The 18,615-nt window shown below is 45.1% G+C and overlaps 1 protein-coding gene across 1 annotated transcript in view; it reads right to left on the bottom strand.

Moving 5' to 3' along the window:
* Window positions 1-15,257, bottom strand: part of LOC119953848 (vesicle-fusing ATPase) — a 303,368-nt gene extending 288,111 nt beyond the window's left edge. The window contains exons 1-2 of the mRNA XM_038778413.1: window positions 15,116-15,257; window positions 1,956-2,041 (exon numbers count right to left, since the gene is read on the bottom strand). Coding sequence (XP_038634341.1) covers window positions 1,956-2,041; window positions 15,116-15,127 — 98 coding nt within the window. The 5' untranslated portion in view covers window positions 15,128-15,257. The remainder of the gene's footprint in view (window positions 1-1,955; window positions 2,042-15,115) is intronic.
* Between the last annotated feature and the right edge of the window lie 3,358 nt (window positions 15,258-18,615).

The raw sequence follows: 18,615 nt of genomic DNA, 5'->3' as shown, positions 1-18,615 counted from the left end.
GATTAGATGGAGAGTGTGGAGTGAGGCGATGTGTAGGGTAAATTCAACCTCCTCATGTGCGAGGATGAGTTTGATTCAATTTAAGGTGGTACAAATGATGCAGGCGAGTGGGTTCTTCCAAGGGGTGGCAGACAAGTGTGAGAAGTGTGGGCGAGGACCAGCAAATCACGCGCATATGTTCTGGGTTTGTGAGGTGTTGGAGAGACACTGGGAGGGCGTACTCAGGATGCGATCAAAGATTGTGGGGGTAGAGGTCGGTCAGGACTCAATGGTGGTGATTTTTGGGATATTGGGATACCGGCTGATGGAAGGTTGATGTTGTGGCCTTCGCCTCTCTTATTGTCCGGCGAATGATATTCGATCAGCAACGTCAATGGGGGGGTGGTGGCCTGGCTGGGGGACCTGTATGATTTCCTCCGGCTGGAAAAGTTCATGTTTGAGTTGAGGGGATCAGAGGAGGACTTTGAGACACGGTGGGGACTATTCGTGGCAATGTTTGAGGAATTGTTCGTCGCTTGGGGGTGGCGGGGGCGATGACTTGCACAAACCATGAACTGTGGGGGTGTTGATAATGTTTTTGCACTTTGGAATTTCAGTTCTTAAAATTACCAAGCAATTAAACCAGTGACTAAATTCTATTCTACTGGCCTGACATACCTCATGTCTAACTCGCTGCCACAATTAGTGGTCCAAACGAATAGTACAGATGCACAAAACAAAGCTAGATAAGCTGATGAGGGAAAATCCAACAGAATGTTATGCTGCTACGGTTAAATAAAAAGGTTGCTCATAAAGGCTGATAAAAGGCGTATAAACATCGATACAAACCATTTGGAATGAAGAGCCCGTTTCTGAGCTGGACGTTCCATATAATTCCAAGTACGCCATTAATTTGAAAACCTCGTGCAGACACAGCAGAATTGATTCTGCCACTGCGCAATGACTGAAGATTATGAGCCTTTATGCATTTCATGAATTTCCTTGGTTATTATAAATGAAAGTAATTACTGGACACACTTTTCAGATGTTGCTGCAGAAATCAGCATTTTATCCTGATTTATTCTTCTTCACAAGATAGTTCAATAGACCATGCAGATAACAAGGTTTCACATCCAACTAATGATATGTCAAACATCCTGTATAATACCCAACTAGGAGAGTTCCAAGAGACAAAAGTAAATCCCAATAGAGTCCTATCATGTCTTTCAAGTCCTAATTTTTCTCAAGTAAGTAGCTTCTCAGTATTATTACTCCAGTCCTGGAAGAGCAGCATGGTGGTGCAGTGGGTAACACTGCTGCCTCACGGCGCCGAAGTCCCAGGTTCGATCCCAGCTCTGGGTCCGTGTAGAGTTTGCACATTCTCCCCGTGTTTGCGTGGGTTTCGCCCCCACAACCCAAAGATGTGCAGAGTAGGTGGATTGACCACGCTAAATTGCCCCTTAATTGGAAAATTAATTGGATACTCTAAATTTATATTTTAAAAAAGCAAAGCAGCCTCAATTTTCACAGTGGGTACTTTCCAAACTGATTTATTGCAACCAAAATCACACTCATACAAAATATTATTATTGCTCACCATATACAAAGTTGCTTAGTATTAGTAAATTCTATGTATTTTCTTTTTTTTTTTAAACAGAAGGAAAGAATGTCCCCCACAAAAATGAATCATGTATAATGTAATTGTCTCTCCGGTGATTCTATGTATATAGACTTCCCCAGTTTTTACTTTCCCACCCCTTGGTTTTTGATTTATGTGATTTTTTATTTATGTAGTGTTTTTGTTATCCTCTATTTGCTTCGCTTTGTGTACACCTGTAAATATACCATGTGCAAAAAACCCAATAAAAACATTTTTTTCAAAAAGTATTAGCAAATTCTTACAAAATGTAACTGTGAAACTCATATACTCAATATAATAAAACTGCATACAAATGTTTCACAAAGATTAAACATACTGGCCAGTCTGGAAATCCTTTTCATTCAGAACAGCACAATTGGTCAACGACAACTCATCTGTTGGACATCGCGCTGCTATCATGGTCTGTAAGAAATAAAGGGAACAAATTAGATATTTTCTCAATGGATACCAAGTGAAATGAAATGAAATGAAATGAAATGAAAATCGCTCATTGTCACAAGTAGGCTTCAATGAAGTTACTGTGAAAAGCCCCTAAGTCGCCACATTTCGGCGCCTGTTCGGGGAGGCTGGTACGGGAATTGAACCGTGCTGCTGGCCTGCCTTGGTCTGCTTTAAAAGCCAGCGATTTAGCCCTGTGCTAAACAAGCCCCAAGTAACACAGATCCGAGGTGCACGACGAAACCCAGTTGTGCATGAAGTTACATTCTGACTTACTGGCAATTGTATAATTACAAAACACACTCTGTGCAATTTATAGCAATACAATGCAGAACTCGACAAAAACACAAGACTCTGCAAAGACATCAAAATTTTATATTTGAGTACTTATTTATAAAATACATACACTATACTTTGTCACAGTGATGTAAAAAAAACTAGCAGAACAGACACAGTACTATTTGTGAAAATTGGCAAGAACAGTCAGAAATTAAATTCCAACTCAGACTTGACAAATCTTCAGGGAAGTGGCCCTTGTTATATTGGTATGGTAGCCTTTTTGAAGGTAGAGGAGCTCAACAGGCTGCAGCAAGAAGGGAGCATATGCTGCTACAAATTAAAACATAATTGAATAATTCCACACTAAGAAAGTTCATTTGATCTGAACCTTTTGTTAAATGGACAAAACAGCAAAGGATCTAAGCTCAAAGTGCTAGATGTCAAAAAGGTCAAAGGTACATTCAGCAAATAGATGACATGGGGCTGGAAAGGAGAAAGACTTAACAACATACAGGTCAGATCTTCTCTGAAAAGCAGGAGTGGTTCTATTCTAAACAAAAGTGTAAAATGACAAACTGACCCATAATTTCCACAACACAGACTCCCGGGTATCACTTTTTAAAATAAATTTAGAGTATCCTATTATTTCTTTTCAATTAAGGGACAATTTATCATGGCCAATCCACCTACCCTGCACATCTTTGGGTTGTGGGGGTGAGACCCAGACAGACACGGGGAGAATATGCAACTCCACAGGGACAGTGACCCCCGGGGCCGGGATCGAACCCGGGTCCTCGGCGCCGTTGTAGCCACCTGGGATGGCCACGTCCCAATTACAAAATGGACACTTGCAGAGAATGAAGAGGAAAATGGACAATGCTGAGTAAGCAAGCAGGTGCAAGGTTTGTCTGTGGATTGGAATTTGCAGCTCGCAGACAAGACCGATACTGCAAAGCCATTAGCATACTAATGAGCCATCCCCGGGGACAAAAGAGAAAATTTTAAGCAAACGATACCAAAGCAGACACCCCGGCGCCAGAGGAGACTAGAACAAAGTAGGCCAGCGGCCACATAGGGCCCGCCCAGCAATCAGGGCAGCCACCCCTTTTATTGGAGTAAATCAATGCCAATGATATGATCAGGATATGGTCCAATTAATTGGGACCAAGTTCAAGGACCACCTAAAAGTGTGCGATGCCCCTTTGGGGTATAAGAGGAAGCCTCCAAGAGAGAATCGTTCTTCTTGGCCTTGGCTCTCAGCGACGAGAGACCTGCCTAGCAGCTGCACCAGAACACGCAAGTCCAAAGTCAACGCACGCTACAAGATAGATGCTCCTAGCTACTATTCTGTACCAGTTCAACCCCAGAAGCCTCAGAACCGGACAACGGCCATTATTCCTCTGACTGAGTGGGCACCCGAAGCTAAGTATAGGTTTTAGTAGTTGTGATAGTTTAGTTGGTAGAGTTTGTGCATGAGTATAATTAACTATGTGTGTAAATAAATGAGCATTGATTTCGAACTTACTAACTGGTGTATTGAGTCTTTGATCAGTATTCGGTTTTGAACTTTGTGGCGGTATCGAAAGATACTTGGCGACTCTTGAGCAAACGTAATTAGAATTAAGGAAGGCGACCATATTAACCGCCATAAACAGAGCCAATTAAGGAGAAAACACAACGAGCAACACCGTGAGACAGCAGTGCTAACCACTGCCCCACCGTTCAGCCTCCTCCTGGGTATCACAATGCCAAGGTACTAACACACTACATGCTAGAATTCAGTTCTTCAATCACAGCTAGAGGACATCAATCAAATTAAATAATTTCACAACAAAAACAAAATGAAAACCAACATAACATTTTGGTTTTATTTTTAATTTGATTCCAAGAGCAGAGATCCTGGATATCGAGCATTTTTTGGCATGACCTTTACCTTTACCTTGAACAAGCTTACAACTTAAATCTTAAGTCAATTATATCAAGTTCAATTCCACCAAGTCACTCAATCAGGAATGGAAAGCTCTATATCCCTCCCTACTGATTCAGCACTGACACACAGCAGGAACCTAAACATTCCTCATGACACAAAGAACACCTCAGATTACTGATATATTGATGTGAGTAACAGCAGAATGAACATCTGTGATCTGTTGATCAGTTCCACTTCACAACTCAGGAAGATCATAGGAGAGGGAGGGGACAAGAAGGTCTCCGTTTTCACTCAAGAAGCTCAGAAGGATGCTGTCCAAAGATAAAAAATATTTATGGTGATGTCAACAAGGTGCACTTGTTCAATTTAAATGCTCGAGACGTCTGTGAAATCCCCCATTCCCAGTAACGAAGATTTTACTCAATGACAGTTCCTTTCAATTTAGCAGTCTCCTTTCAATTTAATGCACTGCACATTAATAAATCAGGAACTTGCACCTTTAAGTCATTGTAGGCATAACAGTGAATTCTCAATTCAATACTAAAATCCCCAAGCTCAAAGCAGTTAGAATCATAGAATCACTGCAGTAAAAGAGGCCATTCGGCCCATTGAGTTTGCCCTCTGAAAATAGGCCCACTCCCCCACCCTAATCCTGTAACCTCACCTAACATGTACATCATTAGACACTAACCCCACCTAACCTGCACATCATTGGACTGTGGAAGGAATCCGGAGGAAACCCACGCAGGCTTGGGGAGAATGTACAAACTTCACACAGGCAGTCACCCAAGGCCAGAATTGAACCCAGGTCCCAGGTGCTGTGAGGCAGCAGTGCTGACCACTGTACCATAGTTATTGCTTCTTTTCCTTAAAAGAAAGAAAACACCCCATCCCACCCTTCAAAACAAAACTAAATTCATTTCAAAAATCAATTTCAACAAATCCTGAAAAGATAGCGATCCCAACCTCAGCACAGGAGCTAAAAACAGATCCATACACATTGCTGCAGTCTTCTGAGATCAGTCTTCAGAACAGTAACTACAGGCAATATTAAAAGAGAACGCCACAGCCTCTGAAGGTTTATTGAGTCAGTGCTGAAATTTTCATTTCATCCAGGCAGCAGTCACACTCAATTCCCAATTTTACCAGTAGTGAAAAGTTACAGCATAGAGGGCTCTTTAAAATGAAAGAAGGGGTGGCACGGTGGCCCCGGGTGTGCACATTCCTCCTATGACTGGGTAGGTCTCACCCCCACAACTCAATGATGTGCAGAGTATGTGGATCGGTCACACTAAAATTGCAATTAGAACAAAAAAACAATTGGGTACTTGAAATTTAAAGAAAAATGACCGAGGGACATTGAATGGTTCCAGATAAAATATTGAGCATTAACCACTTCAAATTTAGCAGCAACTGAACAAATCTACACTTAGGAATTGTTTTCTTCAAGAGAATACACCACCAAGGTCAAAAGCATACCCAGTTGATCAAGAAAGTGAATTGTTGACACTGACTAGGAAAGAGGGAAACCTACATCCCCGAGTCATTGAATCAGAACACAACATACTTGTGGGACAGAGTAGCATCCATCAGAAACAACACTGGCTGCATCCCAGACAAGCAAAGAATCCAATTTGTGCCATAGATTCTGGCACCAAGAAACAGCTTGAGGCCTCATGATAAGTCCCAATGCAAATGAGAGCATTTGCCAAGAAAATCACAATGGCAAAGGAACAACAAAGTCCAAAGTGTATACCAGTAGATAGGCTATTTGCACCAAATAGCATTGTGAATTACCCGACCAAACTAGGCATTTCCAAACTTGTTCTTCCAAGCTCAAGTAGGTTTTGTGCTTCAGCTAGGCACTGAGGAGCAGACATCCTCCTGGACTGATGTGGAAGCTGATTTTGACCACCATGGCTGCCTCCATCAACACTTCCTGATTATTAATGCAGTTTAGAATCTATTTTGTATTTTGTGCCTGAGAATGCATTTTTCTATTACATGATGTTGTGTTCACACTGAAGCACAGGAAGGGGTAGTAAAGTGGTATTGTTATTGGACTCATCATCTAGAGACTCAGGATAATGTTCTGGGGACCAGGGTTCGAGTCCCACCATGGGAGATAGTGGAATTTGAATTTAATAAAAATATGGAATTTGGTCAAATAATGATCACGAAACCATTGTCGATTGTTTGATTCACTAATGTCCTTGAAGGAAGGAAATCTACTGTCCTTTCCTGGTCCGGTGAGATGAAACTACAGGCCCACTTGACTCGTAGCTTACCTCTGAAGTGGTCTCAGTTCAAGGGCAATTAGGGATGGGCCCCATCAGCCTGCATTCAATGAAGGAATAAAAATTGGCCCAAACATCCTGAAAATCCTCCCGCAAAATCAGAATTAACAAGAACTTGTATTTATATAGCGTTTTAACTACAATAAAAATTTCCAAGGCATTTCATAGGAGTGCAATTAGATGGAAAATGATACCAAGCCCCACTATTAGATTTGTTCTCCTCCCAATAATTGAATGAGCAATGCATCATTTGGTGAAACATTCAAACCAAAGGGACTAATTTGCCTGACAATTGAAGATTGGAAATAAAACATTGCTCTTTAACAGACTTGGTCTTTTGAGAGCCAGCTAGGCTGGCTCATGCACCAACTCAACCACTTAGTTAACAGTCAGCTTGGCTCAATAACGAGGTCTGCAGCAAACATCAACAGCTTAAGATTTTTCTTACTTGTTTCCAAACAGCTCCGAATGGCAATCTTGAAACTGGCAGCAAGGTGTTAGCTAGAAAGTAATGGGACTCTGCACAACCTTTAGAGTCAAAAAAGGGCATAGTGTAGGTTAGATGGCCTTTAGTTTTTTTTTCCATGTCGGTGCAACATCGAGGGCCGAAGGGCCTGTACTGCGCTGTATCGTTCTATCTTCTATGTTCTAAAATCCAGACGTTCCCCTTATGGCATGCACAATCCCCATGCTGAAGTTGGGTGTCTCCCAATGAGAAACAAGTAGCTAATATGAAACTACACTAGTGGATTCCTCAGTGGTTAGGGGACTGCGGCATGGTGGGTGATCTAACCTTGTATAGCTACAAAATACTCAAAACAGAAATTTGCACCCCCAATGAAGTACCACACAACAGGAGGTAGGATTCTGCAAGGGAACATTCAAGGCGTATGGAGAGGATGGGATAACCCACTTAGGATTCTCACTTCTGATCACTGTTCACTAACAACCATTGGTAACACACATGATCAAACAACTGATAAAATTCACTTTCCAGGCTCACAAGTAGTCCCATTTGAATAAGATGCCATTTGCTTACTCAAGAGTCCAGCATGAAATATGCAGCCATCAAGAGACTGAGCAAGGGAACAACACAGGAAACTGGAGGGGAAATAATTTGCTCTTCAGAAATGGTTCATAGTACAGCTACTATACAACCACTGGGGTATTTCATCAAAAGGAAGCGATGTACAGCTTCTCAGTTCAAAGGAACTTGACACGTTGCCATGCCTCCAGATGGATAGTTACAATATCAAGGGCAGTTGAAATTAAATCAAATGCACTTATCCAAGATTAAAAATCTAGTAAACCTAAAAAAGGTACTGCATTGTTGTTCAATACTATAAATAAAAAATGTATGACTTCCAGGCAGGATGCAATCCTACTGTAATGCTGAGACCTCCATTTTACAGACTGCAGTTACATATTCCTGCCCACAACCAGACAATATTCCAGTAAACTCTTAAAGCTCATCAAAATGCACTCACTACTACCCTGCCAATTATTCCAGGTTCCATTATTTTCCGCATTTAAGATAGGCCTAACAGAGCAAATTGCAATATTCTTCCTGAACAGATTTGTGCATACAATTCAGCTGCAGCAGATTAATGCAGTTGCCAACAATTTGTTGAGGTGTAGGCAACAGAAACACTGACATCAGCATAATGTTATTGATTAAACTGGGCAAATTAATCATCAACCAATCATACTGACACCATTCAGCACACCATGTCAATGCAAATGCTGACGGCATTCAAAAATCTAATGTTACTCTTTTGATTCCAAGTAGCTGCATGTTGAATGGATACAGTCTCAAAATTCAACCACTTAACTTCACCTCTTCTGATTGCTTATACCCTCAAGTAACTTACAGCACGTTATATTTAAATAAATTTGAAAACTTATAAAATGGTATCTCTAGATGTTACCATGAAGTAGTTGGAACATCTCAAAAACTGAACTTCAGACCAGTTTGGTGGAACAGCCTGTTTCTGAGCTTCAAATTCTAATGTTACGAAAGCTTTAGTTCCTGTTACCCGCCCCCCCGCCCCACCAATGATCCAGGAAGATGGGGGTTTATAAGGTCACTTCAGAGACCGTTGAACATGTGTGAACTCAAATCACAACCAAGAGAAAGTGATCCCTTTCCGCAAAGTATACAACCCAACAGATTCCAAGGTCATCAGTTTACTGCCAACGCACAATTACCAGATTTGCCAAATTAAATGTGAAATTTCCCAAGCCAAGAATTGGACCTTCAAGTTGCCACTCCTGTTACATTACCATTAATGTCTGACGTCATCTGTGAATGTGGTGTGATTGAGCTACCGTATCCAAGTTGGTGGTGTCATGGCAAAGATTCCAAAATCTGTAAACAAGACCCAGGGAACCCACCTAGATGCTTCAAAGATCCTGCAAACAAAGAGTTGCACAGTGGCTAGTGCTGCTGCCTCACGGCGCCTAGGACCCGGGTTCAATCCGGTCCCGTGTCACTGTCCCATGAGGAGTTTACACATACTCCCAGTGTCTGCGTGTGTCCCATCCTCCCAACCCAAAGATGGGCAAGGTTGGTGGATTGGTCATGCTAAATTGTCCCTTAATTGGGAAAAAAATTGGGCACTTTAAAATTTAAATAAATAAAAGCTCTTGTAAACATGTACCTGCAGCTAATTCCTATTTCAAACCCGCCGTCTGGTTTCTTGCAGTCCACTATTTTGCCTTTCCCAAGGAACTTCTGTCAAATGTTTTTCAGACCACAAGCTCTTTATTTTGAAAACAGGATTCAATTTCACATTTTCCCTTGAATTAAAAATCTCTCAAAAAATTTGCAAACTGATATTGCAGGGAATTTTTTACCTGAAGATACACAAATAATTCAAGCAGTTTACTTCAAATGCCTATCATTTGCAAAAGCAGGATGTTGAAAATCTGAAATAAAGATAGAAAATGCTGGAAATGCTCACGTCAGCCAGCATCTGTGGAGGTAAAACACATTTAAGGAACCTATGTTTTGACATGTTATTGCCAAAATAACTCACAGTAAGCTTTTAACACTTGTGTGCAGCTTTCTGATTAAAATGGCTTTAATTAGTTTACGTTGGGGTCCAGATTTACCAGGTGCCATTAACATTATCCCAAATTCTATACAATTTAAATCCTCCTGACATTTTCTCGCAAGTTACCAGCCTTGAATTTTAAATAGCAAAACATTGCAATTCAGATCTCATATCCACCAGGATATTCACCATTAGCATTATAAATAAGCTGCCACACAAACATCATTTTATATTCTATGTATTAACAGTCAAGTGCATCTCCTGTGGCAGCACGCACAGGAAGTCAAACCCAGTGTGGTAGCCTTCAGATGAAACAGTATTGGGGTGCACTGGCGAACTATGACACAAATTCAAAATTCAGCCGAAGTGTTTTAAAGTCACATATTTGTGGATGGACGGATTTGTTTATTGTCACGTGTACCGAGGTACAGTGAAAGTATTTTTCTGCGCGCAGCTCAAATTTATGCATTTAGTGCATGAAAATAAAATAAAAGAAAATACATAATAGGGCAACACAAGGTACACAATGTAAATACTTATCATAGAATTTGCAGTGCAGGAGGCCATTCGGCCCATCGCGTCTGCATCAGCTCTTGGAAAGAGCACCCTACACAAGGTGAACACCTCCACCCTATCCCCATAACCCAGTAACCCCACCCAACACCAAGGGCAATTTTGGACACTAAGGGCAATTTAGCATGGCCAATCCACCTAACCTGCACATCTTTGGACTGTGGGAGGAAACCGGAGCACCCGGAGGAAACCCACGCAGACACGGGGAGAACATGCAGACTCCGCACAGACAGTGACCCAAGCCGGAATTGAACCTAGTACCCTGGAGCTGTGAAGCAATTGTGCTATCCACAATGCTACCATGCTGCCTACATACATAGACACTGGCATCGGGTGAAGCATACAGTGTTGTAGTATTAATCAGGTTAGTCCATTAGAGGGTTGTTTAGGAGTCTGGTAACAGCGGGGAAGAAGCTGTTTTTGAATCTGTTCATGCGTGGTCTCAGGCTTTTGTATCTCCAACCCGATGGAAGAAGTTGGAAGAGGGAATAAGCCGGGTAGGAGAGATCTTTGATTATGCTGCCCTCTTTCCCAAGGCAGCAGGAGGTGTAGATGGAGTCAATGGATGGGAGGCAGGTTTGTGTGATGGACTGGGCTGTGTTCACAACTCTCTGAAGTTTCTTGCGGTCTTGGGCCAAACAATCAGCATACCAGGCTGTGATTCAGCCAGATAGGATGCTTTCTATGGTGCATCTGTAAAAGTTGGTAAGAATCAGTGTGGGCATGCCGAATTTCCTTTGTTTCCTGAGGAAGTATAGACGCTGTTGTGCTTTCTTGGTGGTAGCTTCGACGTGGGTGGACCAGGACAAATTTTTGGTGATGTGCACCCCTAGGAATTTGAAGCTGTCAACCATCTCCGCCTCAGCCCCGTTGATGCTGACAGGGGTGTGTACAGTACTTTGCTTCCTGAAGTCAATGACCAGCTCTTTAGTTTTGCTGGCATTGAGGGATAGATTGTTGTCGCTGCACCACTCCACTAGGTTCTCTATCTCCCTCTTGTATTCTGACTCGTTGTTTGAGATCCAACCCACTGTGGTCGTGTCATCAGCAAACTTGAAGGTGGGAGTTGGGACTAAATTTTGCCATGCAGTCATGTGTGTATAGGGAGTACAGTAGGGGGCTACGTATGCAGCCTTGCGAGGCCCAGTGTTGAGGACTATCGTGGAGGAGGTTTTGTTGTTTCTTCTTACCGATGGTGGTTCATGGTTCAGAAAGTCGAGGATCCAGTTGCAGAGTGAGGAGCTTTGATATGAGCTTGGCTGGGATTCTGGTGTTGAAGGTGGTGCTGTAGTCAATAAATAGGAGTGTGATGTAGGAGTCCTTGTTGTCGAGATGCTCTAGGGATGAGTATAGGACCAGGGAGATGGAGTCTGCTGTTGATCGGTTGTGGCGGTATGCGAATTGCAGTGGACGGATGTGTTCTGGGAGTATGGAATTGATGTGCTTCATGACCAACCTCTCGAAGCACTTCATTACGGTTGATGTCAGGGCCACTGGAGTTACACCCTACCAGGTTCTAACAGCATTCCATCACACTCCTGACTTGTCCCTAAGTGTTGGACAAGGTTTGGGGAGTCAGCTACTCGGTCACGCACAGCAGAATGCCCAGCCCCTCCCATGCCTCGACACGCCTATGTCTTCAGCCATAGAAACACCTGCATCAGCCACACCTGTATCAGTGTCACCTCCAGGTCTGTTCTTGCACATAGAACTGACAAACATGTCCTCTATGTCAAAGCGCTAAACATCTTGCCACTTCCCCGATGTGGTGACATCCTCCAGTTCCATGTTCCATCTTTCTTCGATACTGGCTTTGCCTTGATACTTCATCAGTCACTGCTCCTTCAATCACATTTTTACTCTAGAAATATGGGGTGCACAGCTCTTGCATGGAACCAATTGTAACAAATAGGTGATAAACACATGCTCACAATATATTTTTGGCAGAATGTGACAGCCACTGCTAAATCAATCAATATTGAGACTCGATTGAGGAATATTTCTTCAGCTGAAGGGGCCGGAAGTAGTCTTCAATTCTGCAATCTAACTAGTCAAAGGAATTCCACATTGGTGAGGGGGGTTAAAATATTATTTGCAGAACATGAACAATCACTGGCAAATTTATCATTTATTGTACCTCCTTCCTTGCTGTTCTGAGGAGGAGGCCAGACCACTTTCCAGACCAGCTAAGAGGCAATCACACTGGAAAGCCACATTTGACCCAGCGAGGGAAGGATAGATTTATTTCCCTACAGGCCTCGAGTTGAACCAGTTGGTTTTCACGAAAATTCCAGCAGCTTCTACCAGTATTCCGTCGAATATTTGAAAATTTCCTAAGCTGCTATGAGATTCCCGCAGGAATCTTCCCTTCGGCTATTCACTGTCCCACAGCCCATTACGGATATTGTGTATTTCTACCGCCTTGTGCTTCCTGTATTTTCTTTTCATCTCTGCAGTTCAGTGATTTTAAAACATTGGCAGTTCATATTTTCTTATCTACAAGGATAGATTTGTTTTTAATACCAGAATACAAAGATGAATGGGAAGCAGAAGTATTGCAGAGGGGCCTGAAATTGTTTATCTGTACAAGAATTCAATGTAACAGTGAGCAAGAACCCCCTCCCTGCTCATAATTACTCAAGTACACCAGCAACAGATGTCAGAATGCACCATTTCTTTGGCACAAAACACAGAATCAGCTGCAGCCTATACATAAACCCTCCAAATTTATCAGTTCAAGCTACCCCACTGGAAGACCCACTATTTCAATAGATGATCAGGATCATCAGTTCCCAAGGCACAAAAAAAACCTGCAGTAAAAATTACCACTCACGGCATCTTTGAAAGCACCTTTAACCCCTTCCAAATTAACAGAACACTATAACGTTTTTTTTGATCAATTTAGAGTACCCAATTAATTTTTAATGGGGCAAATGTAGTGTGGCCAATCCACCTATCCTGCACATCTTTTGGGTTGTGGAGGCAAAACCCATGCAAACGCGGGGAGAATGTGCAAACTCCACACGGACAGTGACCCAGAGCTGGGATCGAACCTGGGACCTCGGCGCCATGAGGCAGCAATGCTAACCACTGCACCACCGTGCTGCCCTCATACATTATAAAGTTGTTCTCTGTTGAACTGGATACTAAATATAATTTGGATCTTGCTCCACAATTCGATCTATCAACAGCAAACCCTCCTCTTCACAAGGTTTTCCTGAACATTAAGGAACCCTTGGGGTAACATTAAATAGGTACAAACCAACGTAAAACACAATTAACCATGCAGTTTAGGTGTGTTATTCTGATATCTCATCTTTGAACAGTGACGAGCGCAATCTGCAATAACAGAGGGTGCTGATGGTCAGCTCAACCTCAGCTCTTCGCCGCCATACAGCTCACTTCCAAATTAGAAGGGTGGCAGTAAGATGGGGGGGGGGGGGGGGGGGGGGGGGCAAAGAGGGTAAAGGGGGACGGGGGGAAAGAGAGATGGGGAGGAAGGAGGAATGATGCAGGGCAAGCAGGGGGAGGCAAGCGAATAAGGGGTTGGCAGGGGAGGAGGGAATGGGAGACGGGCTGGGGGAGGGCAGGCAAATGCGGAGTGGGCAGGAGATGGAGGGGGTGGAAAGGGGAATGGAGGGTAGGCAGGGGGAAAGCAGGGAGTGAGGAATGCAGGAAGGGGGAATGTGGAGATGGCAGGGGTGGAGAGGGTAGAGGGACGCGGGGCGGACGGAGGGACGCGGGCAGAGGGAGGAGGGGGCGCGGGCAGAGGGAGTGCGGGCAGAGGGAGGAGGGGGTGCGGGCAGAGGGAGTGCGGGCAGAGGGAGGAGGGGGTACGGGCAGAGGGAGGAGGGGGTGCGGGGTGGGCAGGGGTGTGCAGGGGAGGAGCGGGGTGGGCAGGGGTGTGCAGGGGAGGAGGGGGTGGGCAGGGGAGGAGGGGGTGCTGGGTGGGCAGAGGAGGTGCTGGGTGGGCAGAGGGGGTGCGGGGTGGGCAGAGGGGGTGCGGGGTGGGCAGAGGGGGTGCGGGGTGGGCAGAGGGGGTGCGGGGTGGGCAGAGGGGGTGCGGGGTGGGCAGAGGGGGTGCGCGGTGGGCAGAGGGGGTGCGCGGTGGGCAGAGGGGGTGCACGTGGGCAGAGGGGGTGCACGTGGGCAGAGGGGGTGCGGGGTGGGCAGAGGGGGTGCGGGGTGGGCAGGGGGTGCGGGGTGGGCAGGGGGTGCGGGGTGGGCAGGGGGTGCGGGGTGGGCAGGGGGTGCGGGGTGGGCAGGGGGTGCGGGGTGGGCAGGGGGTGCGGGGTGGGCGGGGGGTGCGGGGTGGGCAGGGGGTGCGGGGTGGGCAGGGGGTGCGGGGTGGGCAGGGGGTGCGGGGTGGGCAGGGGGTGCAGGGTGGGCAGGGGGTGCGGGGTGGGCAGGGGGTGGGGGTGGGCAGGGGGTGCGGGGTGGGCAGGGGGAGCGGTGTGGGCAGGGGGAGCGGGGTGGGCAGGGGGAGCGGGGTGTGCAGGGGGTGCGGGGTGGGCAGGGGGGTGCAGGGTGGGCAGGGGAGGAGGGGGGTGCGGGGTGGGCAGGGGGAGGAGGGGTGAGCAGGGGGTGCAGGGTGGGCAGGGGGTGCGGGGTGGGCAGTGGGAGTGCAGGGTGGGCAGTGGGGGTGCGGGGTGAGCAGAGGGGGTGCGGGGTGAGCAGAGGGGGTGCGGGGTGGGCAGGGGGTGCGGGGTGGGCAGTGGGAGTGCAGGGTGGGCAGTGGGGGTGCGGGGTGAGCAGAGGGGGTGCGGGGTGAGCAGAGGGGGTGCGGGGTGAGCAGAGGGGGTGCGGGGTGGGCAGTGGAGGAGGGGGAATGGAAGCAGTCACTCCCAATTCCCGGGCCCAGAAGCGGGGATCGCAGCTTCCCTCCCCTCAGCAGCGGACTCACCCGGCTGGCCATGTTGGGAATGTGTTGAGCTGATGCTCCGGTTGCTATGCCTCCTGTCCCCTCTCCCTCTCAGCCGCTCTCCAGCTCTCTCCCCTCCCCCACACAGCCGCTCTTTTATAATATCCGGAGCCACGTCACCGCGCAGCGCGTTGACCTCAGCACGCAGGACGCTGCCCGACTGCGTATCATCCTCAAACCGATGGAGCAAAACCCGTTACTGTGCTCATCCACCCATCAGTATTCCCCATCCACATCCACCCATCAGTATTCCCAATCTACATCCACCCATCAAAAAATCCCCATCTACATCTACCCTTCAGTATTCCCCATCTACATCCACCCATCACTAGTCCCCATCTACACCCACCCACCAGTATTCCCAATCTACAACAACCCATCACTATTCCCTATCTACGCCCACCCATCGATATTCCCCATCTACATCGATCCACCAGTTTTCCCAATCTACATTCACCCATCAATATTCCCCATCTACACCCACCCATCAGTATTCCCAATCACACCCACCCATCAGTATTGCCAATCTATATCCACTCATAAATATTCCCCATCTACATCCATCAATATTCCCCATCTCCATGCACCCCAATGTTCCCCAATTACATCCACCCATCAGTATTCCCAATCTACTACACCCATCAATATTCCCCATCTACATCCACCCATCAGTATTCCCAATCTACATCCACCCATCAAAAAATCCCCATCTACATCCACCCTTCAGTATTCCCAATCTACATCCACCCATCAATATTCCCCATCTACATCCACCCATCACTATTCGCCATATACATCCACCCATCAATATTCCCCATTTACACCCACCCACCAGTACTCCCAATCTACAACAACCCATCAATATTCCCCAACTACATCCACCCATCACTATTCCCCATCTACATCCACCCATCAATATTCCCCATCTACATCCACCCATCAATATTCCCCATCTACATCCATGCACCAGTTTTCCCAATCTATATCCACCCATCAATATTCCCCTTCTACATCCACCCAACAATATTTCCCATCTACATCCACATATCAATATTCCCCAGCAACACCACCCATCAATATTCCCCATCTACATCTAGCCATCAATATTCCCCATCTACATCCACATATCAATATTCTCCCTCTACATCTACCCATCAGTATTCCCCATCTGCATCCACATATCAATATTCCCATTCTCCATCCACCCATCAATATTGCCCATTACATCTATCCATCAATATTTCCCATCTACATCCACCCATCAGTATGCCCATCTACATCCACCCATCAGTATTCACTATCTACATCCACCCATCAGTATTCCCCATCTATATCCAACCATCAATATTCCCCATCTACATCCACCCATCAGTATTTCCCACTTACATCCACCCATCAATATTCCCCATCTATATTCACCCATCAGTATTCCCCATCTACCTCCACCCATCAGTATTCCCCATCTACCTCCACCCATCAGTATTCCCCATCTACATCCAACCATCAATATTCCCCATCTACATCCACATATCAATACTCCCCATCTACATCCACATATCAATATTCCCCATCTGCATCCACCCATCAATATTCCCCATCTACATCCACCCATCAATATTCCCCATCTACATCCATCCATCACTATTCCCCATCGACCCACATTTCAATATTCCCCTTCTACATCCACACATCAATATTCCCCATCTACATCTATCCATCAATATTCTCCATCTACATCCACATATCAATATTCCCCATCTACACCCCCCCATCAATATTCCCCATCCACATCGGCATTAATATTCACCATCAACCCAGCAATATTCTCCACCTACATCCACATCAATATTCACCATCAACCGAGCAATATTCTCCACCTACATCCACATCAATATTCCGAATTTACATCCACCCATCAATATTCCCCACCTACATCCAAATGAACCTTCTCCATCTCCATCCATCCATCAATATTCCCCACCTACATCCAAATGAACATTCTCCATCTCCATCCACCCATCAATATTCCCCTTCTACATCCACACATCAATATACCCCATCTACATTCACGCATCAAAATTAAACATCAGCCCAAAATTGTTCCCCAACTACATCCACCCATCAATATTCCCCATCTTACATTCAGATCAATATTTCCCATCAATATTCTCCTTCAAAATCCACTCGTCAAGATTCCCCATCAACCCATCAATATTTCCCATCTACATCCACATCAATATTTCCCATCAACCCATTGATATACCCCATCTACATTCGCATCAATATTCCCCATCCACATCCACATCAATATTCCCCATCCACATCAATATTCCCCATCAACCCATCAATATTCCCCATCTACATGCACATATCAATATTCCCCATCTACATGCACATATCAATATGCCCCATCTACATCCCCATCAATATTCACAATCTACATCCACCCATCAATATTCCCCATAATAATATTATTATTATTTACATCCACATCAATATTCACCATCAACCCATCGATATTCCCCATCTACATTCAGATCAATATTCCCATCAAACGCCACTCGTCAATATTCCGGATCAATATTCCCCACCTGCATCAACATCAATATTCCCCATCAACATCCACCCATCAATGTTCGCCATCAACCCATCGATATTCCCCATTTACATTTAGATCAATATTCCCCTTCAAAATTCTCATCAATATTCCCAATCTACATCCACCCATCAACATTCCCCACCTACATCCAAATGAACATTCTCCATCTACATCCACCGATCAATACACCCCATCAATATTCCCCATCTACATCCATCCATCAATATTCACCATCAACCCTTCAATATTCCCCATCACCATCAACCCATCAATATTCCCCATCAACATCCACCCATCGATATTCCCCATCAACAATCACCCATCGATATTCCCCATCAACATTCACCCATCGATATTCCCCATCAACATCCACCCATCAATATTCCCCATCAACAGCCACCCATCAATATTCCCCCTCTACATCCACCCATCAAAAAAATCTTCTATCAATCTTCCCCCATCAGCTTTGACCTATCAACATTCACCCATCAGCAGTCTGAGGATTCAGGGTAAATCATTTCGGACAGATGTCTTCACACAAAGAGTGGTGAGCCTGTGGAGTTCATTACCACAGGAAGTGTGCACATGGGTTTGCGGAGGGTGCTATCTCTCTTTTTTGTTTTTTTCTTTTTTCTTTTTCTTTGTTGTTGTTCTTTCCTTTTGTTTGAAGTTGCTCTTGAAGCTGGGGGGGTATTGTTCATGGGGTGTTACCGCAGTTGTATGTTAATAGAGTTAAGATGTTTATATTTTGTATTTTGTAAAAATTTCAATAAAAAAATTTTTTTTTTTAAATTACCACAGGAAGTAGTTGATGCTAAAACATTGAATATATTCAAGAGGCGGCTCGATATAGAACTTGGGGAGAATGGGATCAAAGGCTCAG

The sequence above is a fragment of the Scyliorhinus canicula genome, chromosome 19, assembly GCF_902713615.1.
Source record: "Scyliorhinus canicula chromosome 19, sScyCan1.1, whole genome shotgun sequence".
In the NCBI taxonomy this organism is placed as follows: domain Eukaryota; kingdom Metazoa; phylum Chordata; class Chondrichthyes; order Carcharhiniformes; family Scyliorhinidae; genus Scyliorhinus; species Scyliorhinus canicula.
The sequence above is the reverse complement of the archived record's forward strand: the minus strand, read 5'-3'. Positions and strand labels throughout refer to the sequence as shown.